Consider the following 24,377-nt stretch of genomic DNA (forward strand, 5'->3'; position numbering starts at 1 on the left):
ATACCTTTAGGATGAATTAGAGCGGAGACTGCGAGCCAGGCCTTCTCATACAACATCAGTACCTGACCTCGCTTCTTGAAGAATGGTCAAACATTCCAATAGATACACTCCTAAACCTTGTGGACAGCCCTTCCAGAAGAGCTGAAGCTGTTATAGCTGCATGGGCCAACTCAATATTGAACCCTATGGACTAATGGGCCATACACACTATAAGATCAAAACTGTTAGACATACACTATATTGTCAAAAGTATTGGGACACCTGCCTTTACACGCACACAAACTTTAATGGCATCCCAGTCTTAAGCTGGATACACACCATCCAACTTTTGTGGTTAGATTTCCTTCAGATTTACCTTTTCTATGTAGTGCAAGGGCCTGCCAGATTGCATACAAATTGAAAGTGTTTAGGTTTGACCTCATATTATATGGTTTTGGTAAATCTAAAGGAAATCTAACCACAAAAGTTGGATAGTGGGTATCCAGCTTAAGACTGGGATGCCATTAAAGTTTGTGTATGTGTGTAAAGGCAGGTGTCCCAATACTTTTGACAATATAGTGTATCTCTAACAGTTTTGATTATGACCCTCATATTTAATATAGAAACTTGTAGTATTCTGCTGTTTTGTGAAATAAAATCCTTAAATTACAAAAAAAAAAAAAGCCTAAAGAAAATTTTTTTATTAATTAAATTACACACAGAGGCTTTTGTTGCACGCATCACATTTTCAAATACGCGTAAAGTGAACCTTCCGCATCAAGATCCCTCTGCAAAGTGCAGTCCCCAACTGAAAACTGTCTGTGCTCCCAACCTGGGATCTGCACAGAATACAGCCAGAATATAGCCATGTGTACACTAAAGGTAGGCTTTCCTTAGAGGTAGCCCCAACCTCATTACAGGTCCCTAAAGCTCTTTTTTTTTAAATTCAAATGCTGAAAGTTTAAATTACATTTTATGCTCTGACTAGCTGCACTGAGTATTGGGGAATTTTTGCCTTGTTATAAACATAAAATGGAAGTAAACTTAAAATTTTTAAAAAACAAACAATCCCCCCCCCCATAAAAAAAAAAAAAAAAAGAAATCATGTACTCAGCCCTGGGATTAGTAGAATTTATCTCGTAGCCCCTTTACTCTTCTAGCTAATTCTCTTTGGAGAAAATCTTAGACCTTTTAGCGCTAATGTCAATCATTTGATGTGCAGTGTGTGGATTATTACTTTACAATCAGGGAAAGTCCTTCTTCCCCTTTGTTGTTGCCAGAGAACCCACCACCCCCTCCTTTTCTGACTCACCTCCCTTACGGCTTTTCTTCTTAAGATGATGGGTCAGAGGAGGCCTCACCAGACTCCTGACGTCCGGGTCATCTCTAAACTTCTTTTTCTGGATCTCTTCGAACCACTCTCCAGACATGGCGTGCAGCCATTTCACATCTCGCTTCGAGGTCTCGAGTTTGCTGAAAAGACAGAAGAGGGTTTGTCTAGTGACTGCGCTCTGTAAGAGTTTACCTCCCAATGCTGCATGTTTATTAGAATAATTAGATATTCTATAGACGCCAGAGACACAAACCTGTTGGACCAGATGTTTTGTGACGTCACCGGCACAGCTTGTGAGGGTGACACTCCTGTTGGAAGAGGACGGCTGCAGATGTTGCAGGGGACAGGGATGTCACATAACACGGGTGATGTTAGTTAGGTGATCCATGAGGGAGTGCGGACAACTGGGGACATGTACACAGGGAGGTGCAGCTGCTGTACAGGTTAGCTCGAAGCTCATCTGTCACTGTCGCAGATTATCTCAGCTTTGTGCAATGTTTACAGCACAGATTGAGAAATCAGTTTGATCACTGCAATGCTAAAACCTATTCCTAAAGGGCCGTACACACTTGACGAAAATGGGACGAAATATCCTCCGATTTTTCCCTCTCTTGCTCAGCGTTCATTACCGTTTTTAGTTGACAGCGTATAAATGTTCACGAAATTTCTCGTCTGATTTTTAATTTTTTTTTGGGACATTTGTTCCTAGACTTCTGGGTTCTCAGCAACTTCAGATCATGCGCGGTCTTTCGTATCCAATTTTTCACGGACGTACTGTAAATACATTAAACGAAAATTGGTCGTCTGGGGATGGACGATAAAAATGTTAGGGTTTGTGCCTCCGTTTTTTTTTTGTTGAAAATGTAGGCATCGGTTGCTGAAAGTTGTGTACACATTACCCGAAAATCGTACGATTTTACCTCGGACAGGAATTTTCGGCAGATTTTCTACTAGTGTGTTTTCTACTTAAGCAGGCCAAACTTGGCTGGTACAGCAGGAACCGTCCGAGATTCGATCCATGTATGGGCAGGCTGAATGTACCAGGTTGATCGATCGATCAATCAACTTAGGTAGAACCAGCATGCTGGGTTTTACCTGCGAATATCGCTAGCAGCTGCTATAGCTGCTAGTAATATTCACTGTCTTCTCCCGGTGGGAACTGCTTCCCCTGCTGGGGGAAGACAATGACCCAGCAGGAGGGATTCACACATCAACACTGTCTGTGTTTATAGGGAAATTGAGCGAATTTCTTTCCTGCAACCTATGGTTATGGAAAATAAATTTGCTCCATGTATGGCCAGCCTAAGGATGCTGGTTGGGAATATGAAAGCTCATCAAATATAATATCATACTGGAGGACTAACCAAAATAAAACTACTACCCAAAAGAACTATAACACTGGATGTTAGCATAAAGAAATTTGTGAGGGTACGGTACTAAGGGTTATTTTAATAAAATGGTTTAAGAAACCCTTTGCATTCCTTTTGTAAAAAAAAAAAAAAAAAAAAAAAAAAAAAAAGCATTGTTTACCAAAATATAACACGAAAGCACAAAAAGTCATTGCAAGGGACCAAAAATAGGCCTTTTACTAATTTGATTGCAGCAAACTAAAATATGATTGGTTCTAATCAGCTATTAAAAATATATAAATATAATAAACAAATATAAAATAATAATATAATAAAAAAATATGAAGTTACCTTAAAGAAGAAAAAAGTTACTCCCCCCTTTTAAAGATTAAAAATAATAAAAAATAATACATGCAGGGCTTTACCTTCAGCTGTGTGTGAAATAGCAATAACTGTGATCCCTAAACAAATGGAATAAATCCATTAGCGTAAAGGAAGTGAGTGCCAGACGTCTGCACTTAGTCGTCAAGCTCTATTCAGTCACCACTTTATGGGTGTGTCCACCATAATGACAGTCACACGTGAATGCCCAGACTGTGAGTGCGAAACGCCGAATATGAGCTGTCTACAAATGCTTTTTCTGAGGTTTCCAGCAAAAGTAGTTTTTGTTTTGTCTCTCAGAATTCACAGCCAGGAAAGACATCTTTGTGGTTACTATGTTGTTTAGCACTGCTAATCATTACATTTTCTCTTCTATCAAACACATTGTTTTAGCTGGGTATTGATGAGTTGTATCTGACAGCTTCTTTTCTGCACTGGGGACTAAAGCCAGCTATACCTGGATCGAAATTCAGCCGGATCAGCAGGGACCGGCCAAACTTCAATCTGTGTATAGTAGAGCTGCACGATTCTGGCCAAAATGAGAATCACGATTTTTTAGCTTAGAATAAAGATCACGATTCTTTGTGTAACAAAAAAAATTGGGACAACTTTACTGTTACGTTTTTTTTTTTTATTCATTAAAGTCTATTAATTGCGTTTGAAAGACTGCTGCGCAAATACAATGTGACATAAAATATTACAACAATCGCCATTTTATTCTGTAGGGTCTCTGCTAAAAAAATATATAAAATGTTTGGGGGTTCTAAGTACTTTTCTAGCAAAAAAAACTGATTTTAACTTGCAGGCAACAAGTGTCAGAAAAAGGTCTAGTCTTTAAGAGGTTAAACTTCCTTTCTCCCTGGCAGAGGGAAGGAAAAGATACAATGTAATCATTTTGTTTATAGTTACTGGGAGACTAATGCTGATAGGCATTTATTTGCAGGAGGCTTTTTTTTTTTTTTTTTCCCACAGCTGTTCTCTCTGCAGCTATGCAAAGAATCGAGCATAGGTCAGGTTCAGATCGTCAGGAGGGGTGAATCGAGATCGCGATTTTCATACGATTAATCGTGCAGCTCTAGTGTATAGACAGATATTTACATGGGATTACTGCTGGTGGCTATAGCTTCTAACGGTAAATATTGTGTTCTTCAGGCCCGGAAGGTTCCCTGCGCCTGGTGGTGTGAGTTTTTAGGGGTTAAAACAGGCATTGAGGAGGCAGCATAACATAAGGTGACCAGATATCCCCGGTTTCTGGGGACAGTCCGGTTTTGTCCCCCAGATTCAGGGCCCGATTAATGTAGACAGGGCATCCCATGCTGGCTGAGAAACAGCCTGGTGGCTCAGATGCAGACGCCCCCTGCTGGACGATCTCACTGCTGCTCCTGCTGCTGTTCAGTGGAGGAGAGGCAGAGCCAAAAATTGACTGTTTGGGGGGCTGAGAATGGGAGATGAGTAGATGGGGGGGGGGGTGTCTGTTTGAAGACAGGTGAGGGCAGTGGGGGATGAGGGGTCAGAGCTGATGCAGCTGCATGGAGAGATGCAGAGTTCAGCTGTTGTGGGGGAAGGGCTAAGGGGTGGCTGCAGAGATAATCTTTGAGAGAAGGGTGCCGAGGTGAGCTATGGATGTGGGGGCAGAAGTGTCCTCTGTCCATAGCAAACCATATGTATATTATGTAGTCCTGTGCCCAGCACTCTGTGTATTATGCAGTCCTGTGCCCAGCGCTGTATATTATGTAGTCCTGTGCCCAGCGCTCTGTGTATTATGCAGTCCTGTGCCCAGCGCTCTGTGTATTATGCAGTCCTGTGCCCAGCGCTGTATATTATGTAGTCCTGTGCCCAGCACTCTGTGTATTATGCAGTCCTGTGCCCAGCGCTGTATATTATGTAGTCCTGTGCCCAGCGCTCTGTGTATTATGCAGTCCTGTGCCCAGCGCTCTGTGTATTATGCAGTCCTGTGCCCAGCGCTCTGTGCATTATGCAGTCCTGTGCCCAGCGCTCTGTGCATTATGCAGTCCTGTTTCCAGCGCTCTGTGTATTATGCAGTCCTGTGCCCAGCGCTGTATATTATGTAGTCCTGTGCCCAGCGCTCTGTGCATTATGCAGTCCTGTTCCCAGCACTCTGTGTATTATGCAGTCCTGTGCTATTTGCCAACTTAAAAAAAAACAAACAAATATGTCCCCGGATTTCATTTCAGATTTTAAAAATCTGGTCACCTTAGCATAACAGTTCCTTAAAGATTAAAGTAGTTATAAAGGCTGAAAGTTGTTTACGTACATGAATTCTATGCATGAAGGTAAAAAACCTTCAGTGTACAGAGCCCCCCCCCCCTCATCGTTACCTGAGCTCCTTCCGATCCAGCGATGTTCACGATAGCCTCGGCTGTCCCGGGACTCTTCTTCCTCATTGGCTGAGACAGCAGCGGGAGTCTATTGGCAATCACAGCCAGCGAGCCAATGAGGAGAGAGTGGGGGGCTGGGGCTGAGTTGCGACTCAGTGTCTTATGGACGCAGAGAACAACGGCTCAGTAGCGGTGCTGCCAGGGCAAGCGGCTTTCTCTGGGGGCACTGCTGGAGGGGGAGGAGCCAGGAGCACCAGCGGGGGACCCAAAAACAAGAGGATCAGAGCTGCTCTGTGCAAAACCATGAAACAGAAGTATACCATGTTTGTTATTAGAAAAAAAAACCTAAAGCTTTACCTGTCCCATCCTTATCCAATTAACCCTAATTTTCCCCATGTGGGGGATCTACCATGGATCACTCTTCAGGGGGCGAAGTTGGGTCAATAAGCCCCTTGGTTTATTTGAAACTCAAGCCAGTCTTATCAAAAAGGAGGGGGGGGGGGTTCCATTTGAGTCAAGTAACAGAGGGAGCAACAGGATTCCAGTGGCCAGAAATATTGGAATAAAAGTTTTTTAAAAACAGATTGTAGACTCTAAAATGATTCACATAAAAATGACAACAGCCTTCTGCTTGGCTGTAAAAACAAATAAAAAAAATAAAATGGTGCCTCAATGAATGAGAGGTTTATTAGAGGAATCTCCGATAGGAAAGATATTTCCTGGGCAGGAAGCATGACAGATCTGGCATTCTGCTCACCTTTCTTACCCGTGCATGTGGGGCAGTGCCAAACCAAACAGCACATTGTCCTCTCTTTATACATAACATAAAACTCTTACATCTCCTTCCCCCCATTCAAATTTTACCATGTTATCAGAAAATAAAGGAGCTGCCAGATTTGCTCAGGTATATATATATCTCATCAATGTTTTTTTTCCACCAAGGTGTGCATATCCCTTACGTCTGGGTAAAATGTTCTTGGCAACAGATATCAGTCCGGGAACACTCTATACAACATTGGTGGTGTCAGATTTATGTCTGGTCAAAAAAAAAAAAATGCAGTACATAAAACATTTGCCCCTTTCATATGGGCATTATCCATCCACTGATCCCCTTTCTATGATGTAATTACTGGTCTTTTCTACTAAAATTCTGAATGCCTGGCTATAAAGCGGATACAGTGGCTTCAATACTTTCACTGAATGGAAAACTATGCAGATCAAGGAATTCTGATGCCACTCCTGACACGCATGCTTGTACTCGCTCAGTGACTCCGAACATATAGCAGCTGGAAACAGATGAATAGTATTTTTTAGCAGGTTAGCAATGGCAGCCTACATATTTATTGCAGTGTAGGCTTCCTTCAGCATTCCATTATACTAGAATGAATCCAGCATTCAAATTGTCAGTTTGTAGGAAGGTGCCTACAAGGAGTTATTATGCCTGCTTGTGTTAAGCAATTGTTTCCCTTGACTGTGCTCATATTAATATGTTAGATGAGCCAGCCAGGTTCAACAGTTACAATGTTTGCATGTTTTCCTGTGTCCTCGGGTTGACCTAAAAGCTAGGGTAACCAGGCTGCAAGGGTTAATGTTTTTCCTGCCATTTTCAGCTGGGTTACTGCCCCCTACAGGTCAACCAACATTAACGGGGCTGTCTGCACTTACCTAGAGCTTGGCTACACAACCAGGGTTCCATTGAACCCTAGGGTTTCTCTAGAGCATGTCCAGAGAACCCCCCCCCCCAATACATCAGATGTCAAGAGCCCCCCACTATCAGAAGTGCAAAGTCCCCCACCCTCCCTTACATCACAGTGCACCCTCTTTACCTTGTGCTGCTTCCTGGAAGAAGCTGGGGATGGAGCTGGGAAGCAGAAAGTGCAGGGTCTGGAGGAGGACCAGAGGAAGGCTGGAGTTTGCTGAATGCTGAGACCAGGGGAGACAAAGATGAGGTGGTGCTGCAGCTGAACAGAGAGGTACAGAATCTGTATAAGGAGTTCTGTCCTCTTCTTTGCTGCCAACTGCTGAGACAAGGTAGGGACAGAGACGAGGAGGTAGCTGCAGGAGAGGTGCGAGGGCCCCATAAAACTGGCCTGGAGGGCCACATTCGGCCAGCGAGCCTTGTGTTTGACACACGTGCTCTAGAGGTTGCTAGGGGTTTCTTGAGCAAAAATCTGCCTCTCAGATAAGTCCCTCTGACACCATTGATCTTTTTAGCTACCTGTAAGGGGGTAATTCAACCCCCACAAGTGTCAGGATCATTTTTCCCACTGATCATAACACTATTGCATCATGAGTTGCAGATACAGTAATTTGTAGCAGGGGTTCCCCAAGACCGGAAGGTTAGTTCAAGGGTTACTCTGTTAAAAAGGCTGCCCTAGAGAGTTCTTCGGGAAAATCTACACAAAAGTAGCCTGTTCCTCTTCTGGAGTTATCACCCCTTTGGGGATGCTGGGGCATAATTGGGGTTCTTGGAGAGGGTCTGGAGCCTGGAGACCCTATTGACTTGTAGCTGCTAATCATGGATGTACTGCCTATGTGGATTACTGCCAATCATGGACTCTAACTTAGTTGAAGTACCTCCTATGGATGTACTGTGTTAATGGACTCTTGCCTTACACGAATTGCTTTATGGACTTGCTTTATGGACTTGCTTTCTGGACTTGCCTTCTGCATAAGGAACAACAAAAACCCCTGAGGATTGGGACTTTCAACGGCAAGAATCAGGACTTGAATATGAAAATATATAAATTTTATTTCACATATGATAAAGATAGATTATACATAATCACATATAAAGTATATGATAAAAACAAGGTCATAGATACGTCTTGGAACCAGGAGGGTCTGAGGTGTCTGGATCGGACTAGACGCGTTTCGGTCCAAATGCCTTTCTCAATGGTCCACAAAACACCAGAGCTCAGACAGATATGTAAGACCTCTGTGCATTACTCCTATGCACAGACCTACACAGGCTTGACATATTCCATGTCAACAGGGATGCATGGCTGGACACGTCCCAGCATCATAAATCCATCGGGGGACATACCTATCCTACTACTATTTCACAGATGACCTGTGCGTTTCTGACCTCATTTTGGAGATCCTCGTGGGATTTTCTGTCCGTGGAGCTCCTTTCTCACTGTCATTTGCCATACCACTGTGTATTTGGCTTACAAATATTGAAATCTCCCCTGGAAACCCATACAAATATTAACATATTGATGTAGTCTATCTTGCATAGACCCATTTTGATTAGCATACACTCTTTGCGGCCATAGTCAATTGAAGGCCTTTTTCTCATCCACCAAGGCCCATCCTTTTGGTCTCACGTCCTGGATTTCATAACAATACAGAAAAATGGCCCGCGGGACTTTAAATGAGGTTGGTGCTATTGGCTGGAGATTGAATAAATACCAAATTAAATATGTAAAACAATGTATAAATTTATTATTACACTGTATAAACAAGTTAAGCAAATAATAATGACATGTAAAAAATATCACATAGCACGGCTCGATGGCCATAATGGCATAGTGTAATAGCATGTACAATATTAAACGTTGATAGATATCCTGGTGTGACCACTTGGTTGGACAATAGCCTGGATAACATGTTGATAGTTCCATGATAGTGGAATACAATACAAATTGATCTGACGCGTTTCGGGAGCTACATCTCCCTTCTTCAGAGATCTATGTATTTGGATGTATCTACAAAAGAACAGTAAGTTTGAGTATATGTGAAAGGCTGTAAGGCTAAAGTTAACAATTCAAAAGGGATAATGATGATACCAAGGAGTGTGGATTACTCACAGGTTGAACTACATGGAGATTGGATTCCCGTGTAATGGTGGCGGACCGAAAGCCTGACCCGGGAGCTGAAGGGTCCCATGGAGAGCAGCCAGAGAAGGGGGGTCCGCGGTAGGTGGGTAGTGAGAAAGTGATGGAAGATTGGACCTACCAAATCTGTTGTATATGTGAAAGGAAAGAAAAATGATAATGATGTAGCAAAATGATATGGATAGGGTGAGATAGAAATAGCGGTGTGATGAGCAGGAGCTAGTGTGGAAAGTGAGAGGGATACAAGCTGAATAATGGAAAAAGGTGGGTGTGAAGGACAAGAAAAGAAAGAAAAAGAAATTGAAAAAGTGCCTGGGGCAGGAGTGAGTGTGCAGGGGTGGATGAGAGATGGGTATGACAGGTGGCCTGGAAGGGGGAGAAGGGGAAGAAGGAAGGGGAAAGGGGAGAGAGGAAAAGGGGGTGGTGTGACATGGTGCTGACCCAAAGGAGAAGGATGCCAGGGGGATGGTGAGATGGTGAAGAAAGGAGAGACTGAGGATGTGGTGTTAAACCTACCATGTGTCCCCAAAACTGGCTGATGCGCCTGGGATCCTAGCGTCATGTGAGTGGGCAATGGCGGGTCCGGACAGGATCATCCGTGACCTCGTGGAGGAAGGAACGCTGAGGGCGGACCTCCCCCTCCCGCAGATGTAGGGCACGCAGATGACGTAGCGGCGTCAGTGAAAGCACTGACACGCCACGTCAGAGGTGCAACATGGCGCCGATGTGAGGGTGGACCCGCTCGTCCCGGGTGGGGGAGGAGCGGGGACAGCAAGGGGGCGGAGCCACCCTCTTTACACATCGCAGCTCCCGGAGTCAAGACAGCCGTCGCCTGCAAGCACAAGAGCCCAATGGCCGAAAGGGATGTAGCATCAGTGTGAAACATTCACACATAAAGAAATATGAATATAAAATCAATAAAATTGCCTAAGGATGTTAAGGAGTATATAGAAAGATGTTTCAATTGAAAAAAAAAAAACAAAAAAAACCTGGATTTCACAGAGGTCTTACATATCTGTCTGAGCTCTGGTGTTTTGTGGACCATTGAGAAAGGCATTTGGACCGAAACGCGTCTAGTCCGATCCAGACACCTCAGACCCTCCTGGTTCCAAGACGTATCTATGACCTTGTTTTTATCATATACTTTATATGTGATTATGTATAATCTATCTTTATCATATGTGAAATAAAATTTATATATTTTCATATTCAAGTCCTGATTCTTGCCGTTGAAAGTCCCAATCCTCAGGGGTTTTTGTTGTTCCATATTCATTAGGGATGTTGGCAAGATCCCAGGTTTAAAACACAGAATTCGAATTTATCTTTTCTGCCTTCTGCATAAGGTATGCACACCCCATGGGCTGTTAGAAGAGCGCTGTACAGGATTTGTGTTGAAACAGATTTTTGAGAACTGTACTGTACTCAGAATGTACCTCAGTAAAGGATCTTGTTTTTTTACTTGATTTGCCTGGTCTGAAGTCTCTTAAAGGGGTGCATGAGCAGAGTTGCAAAAGAACAGGGCTAGCAATACAATAAGGGGACTGAGTTAGAGGAAGATGCAATACATAGGTCCAACACACAGAGCACTGTCCAGAAGAATTAAATATGTTGTGCTAAGGTCTACAGTAATTTTGTCATATCAAGGCAGCCAATCAGCCAGGAGATGGGTGACTGGCAAAGGCGACGTTTACTCTGGTAGTGGAGGGGTTAAGTGCTTGGCACTTTCACTGGCGGCTGGTTCCCCACTCTTTGGGACTGGATCCAAGGCACAGAGTGCCAAGGGACCCAGCCTGGAGTCATGGGAGAGATCTAGGAGATACCTCGGGAGAATAAGAGCAAGCATTGTAGTTTAAGAAGGAAAGAACGTTTCCTGTATCCCATAGTAACAGAGGAACAGTACCTGGGAGAGAGGTGACATGCATTGCTGGATTGGTGGAGCCCGGTACAGGCTCAATGATACCGGCCTGAAAATGCTGCACATCTGGGAGTGGTGACCTCTATGCATAAAAGTGTCCAAAATGTGAGTGTCATCAATGAAAAGGAGTCCACTTGGAAATTCAAGGAATTAACCGTGTCATTGCAGCTCACCTCTAAGTCTGGGAGACCTGCTCAAGTGCTGACTGTCACATGAATGCAGCTTCCAACTAGAGTTCCGGCATTAGTGTGTGCAGTTCCACTTGTCCCCCACATGGGCGCCTGAGCCCCACCTACAACTTACTGTCATTTCTGTGTCCATGTGGGGCTCCTGGGCACAAGGGTGAAGCCATTTCTAACTAGTGGTTAGACAGTGCCAGAGGGGTAGTAATGGGGACTGTACACAATCATGTGCCTCTGAAGCGGTATCTTCTGAATCTCTAAAGTCACTTGTTTGCCAGCAAAGTAGTAGCTAGTTTCTCAAAGTATGCATGTGGCTCCCTTAAATGTAATCAACAAGCAGCGAATATGAAAAGTGCATATACGCACATATTTAAAGCACCCTAAAAACTCCAAACCCTCGGACAATCTTGTTAGGTTGTTGTATATTGTGCTTTAAAAAGGGCTTGTGGAGCATAAAGCTTAGATATAGTCATGCAAGATCAGGTTCCCCTTGAGGGCAACCATTGCACACAAATCAGAAAGAGAATGGGGAACTAGCTGTACTAGGTAGATCAGATGAAATTGTTGTGTCATCTTTATTCTTAGGGGCATATATGGATTTCATCTAAATTCAATATAAATACACAGAACCCTTTCCAAAAGAAAACATGATCACTAAAGGCGTAGTGCTTTGGCGCTTCATTTTATGATATTCAAAACACATTTTTAAACAGTATAAAAATGTAAAACATTTCAGCAAAAAAATTAAAAAAAATAAAAAAAAAGGAAAGAAGGGCTTGCTATAGCAATTCTGTGTAAATACATATTAGCTTTGTTGAAATAAGATGTCCCTGACAGCTTCATCTAACTGCAAACCTTAAAGTTAACTTTTTTTTTTTAAATAATATGTTGCTAATATAAATTATGATGTATTGTGCTGCCAGAGTGATCAGTGCAGAATTTCCTGACAATGCCTTTGTTACTTAGACCAGAGTCTGGGTTGTCAAACTGTAAGAAGGCCTCGGAAAGAAAACGTACTGAAAAGGAGGCCTGTTGTGAGCTCAGTGGGTTGCCAATCATACAAGGTGAACACAAAACCCCTAACTGGCCAATAAAATTGGTTAACACAACACGAAGTGGGCTTTAAAGTACATAAAAGAAGGTTATTGAGATTTGCTTTAGTTCTACTGTATTTTAAGGACTGTATACTGTATTTAAAGTACAGTAAAACCTTGGTTTGAGAGTAACTTGGTTTAGGAGCGCTTTGCAAGACAAGCAAAATTTTCAAATAAATTTTTATTTGATATACAAGCGATGTCTTGATATACAAGTAGCCTCAAGTCACAGCTGAGTATAAAAGAGAAGAGAGGCGCCTCTAAGTGTAGCAATATGGTTAAATTGAATGAAGGTACAACATTTAGCAACTCACATGGTTGATGATTGGAACAGGCACATCTAAGGCTCCATGTACACGGGACGCTGGAAATGGCCGTTTAGGAGCAGTTGGGCGTTTTTTTCAGAAGCCCCTGAACCCATCTACATTTTATCTTATCTGTCCATGTACACCAGGTCGTTTACAGTCATTTGCAGGCAGTTGCGTTCAGGGACTTTTTTTAGAACGCAATTATTTGCGTTCGAACGTGTGTTTCCCGGCGTTTCAAACGCACAAACGCGTCCGAGCGCGTCTGAACGCGTACAAACGCGATGACCCGCGTTCGCGTTTTTCCATTTTAAAGGGGAATCATTTTTTTGACCTCTAGGGACGGTTCTAAACGCAAACGCCAGCAAACGCCCGCTAAACACGACCAAACGGACGTTTCAAACGTCCTAAAAATTCCAGCATTCAAAGGGACTTTTAACAACGTCCCGTGTACATGGAGCCTAAGTGTGCAGGCATCCGGGGTAAAGCGGTCCACATAGACCGTCCTCCACACCGCCATCTACGTCATCCCTTCCATGCTGCCCTTCGCTTTGAGATCGCTTTACTCCAGGGTGGTCTTCCCGGTCAGGATTACAGACTGGCAGCCGGCGGTGCAGAAGATAGTCTATGTGGACAGCTTTACCCCGGATGCCTGCATACTTAGATGTGCCTGTTTTATTCATCAACCATGTGAGTTGCTAAATGTTGTACCTTCATTAAATGGAACCATATTGCTACACTTAGAGGCTCCTCTCTTCTCTTTGATACTCTGTAGCTCCTGCTGGATTTTGCTTCTAATCCCCTTGTGGAAGCGGCTATTTGTGGATTGAAATTTTATGGTTACACAACCTATCGCAATGCTATAATCTTTTTATATGGACTATAAACTGAAGGACTTATGAATAAATGGTTGTAGAACGAATCATCTGAGTTTCCATTATTTCTTATGGGGAAATTCGCTTTGATATAAGAGTGCTTTGGATTACAAGCATGTTTCCGGAACGAATTATGCTCGCAATCCAAGGTTTTACTGTACCTTTTTTTAGTTTTGGATAAAGGGGTGATGAGTTGAAAACATGGCCATGTTCTCATAAGGTTTTTTTCTAAGTGAACTCATTACCAGGAATTAATGTAGAGGTAAATCCAAAATTATGAGTTGCCCCAAGAACAGGAATTGAACAGTATCAAATGTGAGAAAAACAAAATTTATATATTTTCAGTGGCACAGCCACTGAAATATCTAGTTACTATTTATAATGAATAGACACACCAAGAGCAGTTTTGATTAAAAGCATAAAAAAAAAAACTTTGTTTGGTCTGGATAGATTGGAGCAGCATATTTAATCAATTCCTCTGCAATGGGTTTCCAGTACCCAGAAAAGGCCCATGTTAGAATCGCACAATACTTAGAATCTGATTTCTTCCCTCCCGCTCTCTTGCTTTTTTTTTTTAAACAGAGTATGCATCTCTACTCTCAGGGGGAACACAAATGCAAAAACAGCAATCACAAACTTTATGTATTGTCCTGTTTAAAGTGACTGTGCTTAGTGCTTTTTCACTAAACTGCTGACTCAGTCTTGCAGCAAGTCAATGAATAATCCTCATACACCCTCTATAACAAAATATTTTATCCAAATATACTATATTTACTGACCAGGCAGTATCCTGCCAAACTACACCAGTTGTATCAAATGTGGGAACAACAAAATGTATAATGAAGGTATACTGGACGTCCACTGAAATATCTAGTGAATATTTAGAATGAACAGACACACCAAGAGCAGTTTTGATAAAAAGCATAAAACAAAACTTTACTGGACATCAAAATACATAAAGCTTCTTACACATAAAAGTTACCATAAACATTAACAAGACTCAAACATACACTCCTATTCCCAATATCCCAAAGAAAGGTCAAATAACGCTTAACTCTGACAACAGCTGGAACAGGACAGTGAGGAGGTTTTTTTGCTGCATGCTTTCCTTCCACAGCTCCAAAAATGAACCTCTCTTTCCCCATGCTAGAGACTCTTATTTATAGTCTTATAGACCAGAGACCGCCCACAGGATGTACTGTAAATATTCCTGCTGACCACTCACATGTTGTTTTTGAGTGATGTCAGCAAAACTTGGTTGCACTTCCCCCCAAAACCACATGGCCAATTGGATATGCGGCAGCCATCTTTACACACGACTTCAAAGTTCACCAAACCACCTGTGGGTGAGAGATATTATTACACATTTATGGGAACATTTGTCATGAATCAGTTAAAAATATCCACAACTGATACACCAACAAATTTCTAAAAGTGAACAATGATTTCATTCCAAAATTGAATGTTAAAAGCAAACAAAATTTCAAAATACTTTTGTCAAGTCATCAAGCGCACTGATAAGAATTTTCCAATGAACATTGATTTGTATGGCCAGCTTTAGGAAGCACCTAGCTACATGGGACAATGTACTACATGCAATTTGTTCGAAGGGGGGGAAACAATGTGAAAGTTTTTTTAACAATAGTTATTTTTTAGAGTGTTCTTAAACCCATGGGCATAGGGTAGCAACATAACTCACATGGTTGCTGGATTGCTACTTAGTTTGTTTTTCAATCCTTTATTTTCTGCACTTAAAGAACTTGGCAAGTACACCTCCAATGATAGCTACATTTCCTTGGAGGGTATTCCTGAGGGCTCAGTGTGCCCCTAATGCGTGCGCACCCAACTGGGACTACAGCTTTATGGGAAGATCAATGTGTTAGATTGGCCCATGATGGCATGGATGGCGCGTAAATCAAACCCCCGCTCCACCCGCCACCGGTTCAACTGACAGTTGGTTCCCTTTTATCGGATGTACATAGCAACATGTAGTTCCAATGCAGATAGCCACATGATGATTTACTAATGTGCACAGACAGCGTGCCCAGACCAGAAGTTCATTGAAAGAGTTTGGAAGCTTGGAGCCTCACAAAGCAGCAAAGATCTTCTAAACAGGTGAAATGCAGGGGAACACCAGATAAAAGAATAAAACAGTTACCCAATATAGTGCTGGACCACCCTTTGGCATCCAAGACAGTCTGAATTCTCCTGGGAATTCACAAATATAAGTCTGGGATGGTGAATAATGGAATCTGATACCACTCATGCAAAAATTGTTTCAGTTCTTGTAGAGATGCCGAAGGCAGAAAACGAGCCAGAACCTTGTTCTCCAAAATTGACCATAGTGGCTCTATGATATTGAGGTCTGGCGAATGCGGCGCCCAGGGAAGGTGTGAGACTTGTCTGGGCGCCGCAACAATTTGACAACACTAGCTGTATGAATCAGAGCATTTTCGTCTTAGTAAATGGCGCTGTCTTCGGGAAACAATATCTGCACCATGGGGTACACATGGTTGGCCAAAATGTGTACATAGTCGCTGCCAGTGACTCTACCTTTCAAGGTGATGATAGGACCTGCAGAACTCCAAGATATGGCTGTACAAACCATGATTGCTCCGCCACCATGCTTTACCGTTGGCACAAAACAGTCCTGGTCGTAAGCTTGGGATGGTGTTACACATGTAAACACGTCTGGTGATTGTAAACAGTGTGAAGCTCAAATCATCTGCCCATATTGCAGTCTTTCATTGATTGATAGTCCACGATTTATGGGTGTTGCACCACTCTCTCCTCTTCTGAGCATTAATATTGGTCACTAGTGGTTTGGTAATTGCAGCTCGTCTGTGAATGATTTGTGAAGTTCCCTCCGCACAGTTTTTGTGGACACGGGCTTTGGAAGACTGATATTGAGCTCTGCAGTCACTTTTACAGCAGCTGTTTTCTTTTTCAGGGTCACAACCTTGCGCATAGTCCTGTTGTCTCTTTTGGTCAGTTGACCATGTCGATGCTTATTAGACAACGTTTTCCCAGAAACTGTATATTCCATCATAACCTTTGATACCGTACCTCACGACACTGCAAACAAACTAGCAGCTTCAACTACAAAAAGGAATGGACAAGAAGGCGCACGCATCTAGTACATTATCAGAATCATTTATTTGCGATAAAACACTACTACAAATGGATACTCACAAAGTAGCAACTGGTAAAAGCCAATGAACCACACAATGCCATGTGCTGACTAGCTCTGAGGAAGGGCGCCCCCAAAACATGTCAACTTGACACCCCTATGACGTAATTGGATCACCTGCGTCCGCACTGTATGGCATTTTGTGGTTGCACCAACAGTTTGCCCTCTTTGAAACTCAGTAAGCTCTGACCTTACTCTGTATTTCTAGCAGCGCACGCATAGAATTGCGAATGACCTGTTAGCTATGTGTCTCATCACACAGCAGAAGCAAAAGAATGTTACATCACTTCTGCTTTCAATGTGAAACTGGTCGTCACTTTGTCACCTGCAAATTATGTAGTGTTTCCATATTTTTGTCTAAACCTGTAAATGTTTGGGGCCAAAATAAACTAAAATAAACTAAAACAATGTGGAAATATAGCTAAGCATATGAAGCTAGAGGAAATGTCTGGTTATTAGCTGAGGATTTATTACTACTTTAAGTAATTTTGTTATGATAGAAATACCGGGATGAAATAGATGACCTACTCCTATACATGCTCATTCTTGGCTGTTGTGCTGATCATCCGACTTTATTACTTACAGACTCACTGGCCTGGAACCGGTGTACAGATGGAAAAAAGTCAGACTTTTCCAGACTGTTCCTGTTTCCTGATGAGTGATACACAAGTATTGAAGGAAGGAGCAATCAGCAATGGCTACCTCCATGTTTCTCTCATGATGGGTGTATATTAGGTAGAGTGTGCAACGTACGATGGGATCACTGAGAATAGTCAGATTTTATAAATAAACAAACTCGCAGAGAAATAAGGCATTCTTAATTTTCATCCACCTTTTATAGGGAATGACTCACGTTACCTGTCAACTGAATACAACACACAAATCAAGCTATGAAGCATTGAGAATTGTTTTTCTCTAGCACCATCATAAAATCCAGAAAATAATTAACTCGCCCACACATACTGTATATATGACTCCTTGGCTTCCATGCCATCATTTGCATCACTGAAACAAACTTCACAAAATGTAAACTTTTAATGAGAAGGAGCCCTGGTTAATGGACACCATCAGTCATATGTCCATTAAAAAAAACAAAAAAAACATGACTTGGTTTAAAATTGACAAATCATATGCTAAAACATGTTAAACATTTTGGGAACTTTATGCAGCAGTGCAGTTATTTCAAAAACACTCTACCTTTTATCATTAAATGTTGTGCTTGAGCTCCTGGACACTGACTTAGGCTGACGGAATGTGCCTAGGCTCAGAAAATGTTATCAGTCTGCTGCGGGCAGGAGGAAGTATTTCCTCAGTCTCCTCTCACCTAATAATCAGGCAGTAAATTGTCATTTTGCAGCAAGTTGCATAGACCGCAAGATAGGAATTCGGGGGTGTTGGAAGGAAAATGTTAACCTTTTGTTAGTTTTACAAAATCATAGCTGCTCCATATTAACCACTTGCTTACTGCCTAACTGAGAATGTACGTCATGATTTTGATGTTAAATATCAGGGTTATGGCTGCAGCTAGATGCCATAACCCTGGTATTTTTCCCTTAGGCGGCCGGCTTTCCAATTAAAGGGTTTTCAACACACCTCAGGTATTGCAGTGAATGTCTGAGCGAGAGAAATAATTCTAGCACAAGGCCTCCTCTGCAACTCTAAGCTGGTAACCTGTAGAAATTTTTAAAGCTTCCCCTATGGAGATTTTTAAGTACCATAGTTTGGCACCATCCCATGAACGTGCACAATTTTAAATTCTGGCTCTGATGAAGAGGCTAAGCCTTGAAACGCGTTATCCGCTAACTATCATGACTGGTGGACTGCAATTTGATGGAATCTGTCATTTGATATGCTGGCTTACAATTTATGTTTGTGAGTAGATACATTTTTATCTGATAATAATAAAGCCCTATTGAGGATAATGCGCTAGGCCAGTGCGCCCTTTCTTTGTTTTTGTTTGTAGCTTTTGGTGGGCCACCCAGGAGGTAGTGGGCAGCAAGGCCTTGTCATTGAGGATGACAAGTAAGAGTCCCGTGATAGGAGTGAACTGGGAGCCTTGTATCTGAGCGCAGGAGTTAGATGCTTAGCATCATCATTTTCTTTTGGTGCACAATTTTAAAGCATGACATGTTGTTAAGTATCTATTTACTCAGTGGAACATCATCTTTCATATTATACAAAAAAAAAGGGTATATATTATGTGTTTTTTTTTTTTATTCATTAAAGTGTGTTTTTAATTTTTAAAGTGTATTTTTTACAATAAATTGTTTGAAACCACCAATTTTATTCTCTAGGGTCTCGGTTATATATTTATATATATATATATACATATACACACACACACACACACAGTAAAACCTCGGTTTACGAGTAACGCGGTTTGCGAGCATCTTGAAAGACTAGCAACATTTTTTTTAAATTTTGCTTAGGTTTGCGAGCACTGTCTTGATATACGAGCGTTTTCCGCACCCGGAAGTGACGTCAACAGCCGAGTGTCTCAGACTTCTGCAGCGGATGGAACCCCTGTACCTGCACACTGAGAGAGCCAAGGCACATGTAAGTTCTGTAAGGAACCTAAATACAGTACACAGGGCTGAACACAATTCTATTATACAGGGCTGGTGAGCTGTGTTCTTTGCACAGGCTGGGGACCCATTTTCATACTTCACATTCACCTTTCTTTCTGTTACTATTTAATTCCATTAAGATCTGTTTGAACACACTTTTGATACTGTAGTACAAAAGAAAGTACAGTACATTTGTATCCTATTATGTATTCATGACTATAGGAAATGAGACCACAAGATGTACAGTATGGTCAATACTTCCCTGTTCTCATATTCAAGAGCACATTAACTCCACAGTATACCTCATACGAATCCAGGAGAGACACATCGAAAACTGTCAGACAGGATCAAAAATACTGTATAGTGCATGCTGAATGAAATGTTTTGGTGTCAAACAAATGGGGTTTAACATAAGGATCAGGAAGCCTTTTAACAATACAGTATTGTATTTACATTAAAACTGATTCATCTTATTTTTTTATCACAAAGGTACAGTACTGTACACAACTGAGCCGATGGTTCTTCTTTCTCACCGCAGGATTGTGGGTAATCATTTCCCCATCTTAGTTGGAGTGCCTCACCAATAATGGCCCCAAGTAAGAAAAAAAAAAGGTGGAAAAGGGAGGCAGTAATTAAAGGGGGTGATAACAGTGGAGGTTAAAAAATAAATCATTAAGAAGCATGAACAAGGTATGCGAGTGTCCGACATTGCAGGGTTTTATAAAGAAGACTACTTCAACAATTTGCACAATATTAAAGAAAAAGGAAGAATTAAGGGAGCTAGATGCCGCAAAAGGAGTCACTAGAGTATCAAAGCAACGGCTATGTGTTCTGGAAGATGTAGAAAAATTGCTTCTGGTCTGGATAAATGAGAAGCAACTAGCAGGTGATACTGTGTCCGAGAACATTATCTGTGAGAAGGCAAAGGCCTTGTATAACCACCAAGGTTTATCCCCATCCGGGGGAATCGGTCTGCTGTTCTCTGAGTCTGCTGTCCTGATGCTTCCCCCATGAGGGACCTTTCATATTTTGGGCCACATTTATTTGGCTTTTTGTCTTCAATTGGTTACCGCCTTTGGTCTTTGTTTCAATTAAGACATGCATCTTGTTAATCCTGTTTAACCACTTACCGCCCGCCCGCCGTCATATGACGGCGGGACGGTGCGGCTATTATCCTGGGCGGACGTCATATGACGTGACCCAGTAAATGCACGGCAGGCGCGCGATCGCGGGCGCGCCGCCGTGCACTGCCGGTGTCGGCGTGTCCCCGGGACACAGCCGGTCACCGGCAGGGGGGAAACAGCCAATAAGCATGGCTGTTTCCCACGTGATCGGCTGTGTTCCAATGACACAGCCGATCACAATGGAGGCGGCCGGGAGATGACCGCGCATGCGCGATCGGGAGCGCGCAGCGCGGTCATGTCGGTGGCACTGTGTTCTGTAGGAACACAGCTGTCACCGGCGGTAGTAAACAGTCACTGACAGTGACTGTTTACTATGTGATCGGCTGTGAATCCATTCACAGCCGATCACAAAATGTAAACAAAGAGCAGTAACTCAGTGTTACTAGCTCTTCTCTCCTCATACAGCTTCCAGTATGAGGGGAGAAGAGCTAGAAACATTGAGTTACTGCTCTGTACCCCTGTAAAAAGTAAAAAGCACACAAATAAAGGTCCCCCACACACAGTCCTCAGCCCCCCCCCAATGTCACCTGTCACCCAACAGTCACCTCATCAGTGCCCAGAAATTGACACCCATAAGGCTACGTTCACATGTGAGAGTAGCGATCGCAGGCAGAATCACTGCGATTCTGCCCGTGATCCGGAAATCATTGCAAATTGCGGGACGCCTGTGCGTTGCCCGTGATTTGCAATAGCACCCCAAACGCTGTGCGATGTTGCCGCCATTTCCGCCTGCCGAATCGCGGTAACATCGCGCAAACATCGCATGACGCCCAAAAAAGGTACAAGAGTTTCTTTGGGGCGTCATGCGTTGTTTGCGTGATGTTACCTCGATTCGGCAGGCGGAAATCGCAGCAACATCGCACAGCGTTTGGGGTGCTATTGCAAATCACGGGCAACGCACAGGCGTCCCGCCATTTGCAATGATTTCTGGATCACGGGCAGAATCGCAGTGATTCTGCCCATGATCGCTGCGCTCACATGTGAACATAGCCTAAAGTTCACCGGTCACCAGAGACTGCCATCAGTACCGCCGTGCACCATCACCCGTCACCTGTCACCCATCAGTGACCATCGCCCGTCACCTGTCACCCATCAGTGACCATCACCCGTCACCTGTCACCCCATCAATCACCGTCACCTGTCACCCCATCAAACATCGTCACCTGTCACCCCATCAGTCACCGTCATCTGTCACCCTATCAATCATCGTCACTTGACACCCCATCAGTGATCGTCACTTGTCACCCCATCAATCATCGTCACATGTCACCCCGTCAGTGATTGTCATCTGTCACCCCATCAATCATCGTCACTTGTCACCTCATCAATCATCGTCGCCTGTCACCTCATCAATCATCGTCACCTGTCACCCCATCAGTCATCGTCACCTGTCACCCCATCAGTCATCGTCACCTGTCACCCCATCAGTCATTGTCACCTGTCACCCCATCAGTCATCGTCACCTGTTTGTCATATACATGCAATCACTTACTGACCGCCTAACGACTATATGCGTCGGCCATTAAAAGCTAAATACTGGAGTTATGGCAGCAGATAGCCCCCATAACCCCGGTATTTTTTGAAACGGCGGGCGGTCGGCTTTCAGATAAGGGTGGTCCCAGTGGCGGATTCGCCGCGGAATTACCCTTACGGTGCAGGGGAAGAGGTGCCCCCCCCCCCCTCCTGCCGCGTCCCAGACGTTTTCCCAGCTTACCGGACCCGCCGGCAGCGGGGAAAACTATCCGGTCCCGGATCCTCAGAGACAGGAAGTCGAGTGAGGGCAAGATGGCCCTCACTCAACTCTATGGTCTTGGAGGACCGGAGCTACGTCAAAAGACGTTGCCTAGCAACCGGTTTAAAGGGCCGCTTTTTTTTTTGCTTTTTTTTTTTTCCTCTTTCAACAATTTTTTTTTTTTTTTTCTTTATTAGTGTAGTTGTGAGGTGTGAGGTCTTTTTGACCCCAGATCTCACATTAAAGAGGACCTGTCATGCCTATTTCTATTACAAGGGATGTTTACATTCCTTGTAATAGGAATAAAAATGATCAAAACATTTTTTTTTTTTAAACTGTGTAAAAATAAAAAAATAATAAATAAAATAAATAGGAAAAAAAAAAAAAAAAAAAATTAAAGCGCCCTGCCTCCGTTAGCTCGCGCGCAGAAGCAAACGCATACGCAAGTCCCGCCCACATATGTAAACGGTGTTCAAACCATACATGTGAGGTATCGTCGCGATCGTTAGAGCGAGAGCAATAATTTGAGCCATAGACCTCCTCTGTAACTCTAAGCTAGTAACCTGCAGAAATTTTTAAAATGTTGCCTATGGGGATTTTTAAGTACCAATGTTTGGCGCCATTCTGTGAGCATGCACAATTTTGAAGCATGACATGTTGGGTATCTAATTACTCGGCGTAACATTATCTTTCATATTATGGAAAAAAATTGTGCTAAATTTACTGTTTTCTTATGTTTTAGTTCAAAAAAGTGAATTTTTTTTCAAAAAAATCGCATTTGGAAGACTGCTGCGCAAATATGGTGTGATAAAAATATTGCAACGATCTCCATTTTATTCTCTAGGGTCTCTGCTAAAAAAAAATATATAATGTTTGGGGGTTCTAAGTAGTTTTCTAGCAAAAAAAAAATGATTTTAGCTTGTAAACACCAAGTGTCAAAAATAGGCCCAGTCTTAAAGTGGATAAATGGACAACTTTGTGTAAAGCGCTACTTGGATGTTAGGCCTATGTATGTGGCCAGGCTGTGAAAAAGTGTTACACATGTGGTATCGCCATACTCAGGAGGAATAGCAGAATGTATTTTGGGGTGCAATTTTTGCTATGTACATGCTATGTGTTAGAAATATTGCATAAATGGACAGCTTTGTGTAAAAAAAATGTGTTTTCATTTTCTTTCCACATTTTCCAAAAACTTGTGGAAAAAAATGACATATTCAAAAGACTCATTATGCCTCAAAAATTATACGTTGGGCTGTTTGCTTTCCAAAATGGGGTAATTTTATGGGGGTTTCCATTGTCCTGGTGCTCCAGGGCCTTCAAAAGTGCGATAGGTTGTCAGGAAATTATATGTGTAATTTGTGCTCCTAGAATGCCGGACGGGGCTACTTGGATGTTAGGCCTCTGTATGTGGCCAGGCTGTGAAAAAGTCTCACACATGTGGTATCTCCATACTCAGGAGGAGTAGTAGAATGTGTTTTGGGGTGTAGTTGCAAGTATACATGTGCTGTGTGAGAGAAATAACCTGTTAATACGGCAATTTGTAAAAAAAAAAAAAAAATCTTCATTTTGCAAAGCATTGTGGGAAAAAATTACAACTTCAAAAAACTCACCATGCCCCTTATTAAATACCTTGGAATGTCTACTTTCCAAAAAGGGGTCATTTGGGGGGTATTTGTACTTTCCTGACTTTTTAGTGTCTCAAGAAATGAGATAGGCCTTCAGTACATCAGGTGTGATCAAGTGTGATCAATTTTCAATGATTCGCACCATAGCTTGTGGACTCTATAACTTTCACAAAGACCAAATAATATACACTTACTTGGGTTATTTTTACCAAAGATAAGTAGCAGTATAAATTTTGGCCAAAATTTGTGAAGAAAAATTACTAATTTGCAAAATTTTATGACAGAAACAAAGAAAAATGCGTTTTTTCACAATATTTTCAGTCTTTTTTTATTTATAGCACAAAAAATAAAAAACCCAGTATTGATCAAATACCATCAAAAGAAAGCTCTATTTGTGTGAAAAAAAGGACACAATTTTTGTATGGGTACAGTGTTGCATGACTGAGTAATTCTCAGTCAAAGTGTGAGAGCGCTGAAAGCTGAAAATC

The 24,377-nt window shown here is 42.5% G+C and overlaps 1 protein-coding gene across 1 annotated transcript in view; it reads right to left on the bottom strand.

Annotated features, from left to right (window-relative positions):
* Positions 1-24,377, bottom strand: part of EXPH5 (exophilin 5) — a 173,332-nt gene that overhangs the window by 52,116 nt on the left and 96,839 nt on the right. Inside the window, exon 2 of the mRNA XM_082244877.1 lies at positions 1,292-1,452. Within this exon, the coding sequence (XP_082101003.1) occupies positions 1,292-1,452 (161 nt within the window). The remainder of the gene's footprint in view (positions 1-1,291; positions 1,453-24,377) is intronic.

The sequence above is a fragment of the Pelophylax lessonae genome, assembly GCF_965119305.1.
Source record: "Pelophylax lessonae genome assembly, chromosome: 2".
Taxonomy (NCBI): Eukaryota; Metazoa; Chordata; class Amphibia; order Anura; family Ranidae; genus Pelophylax; species Pelophylax lessonae.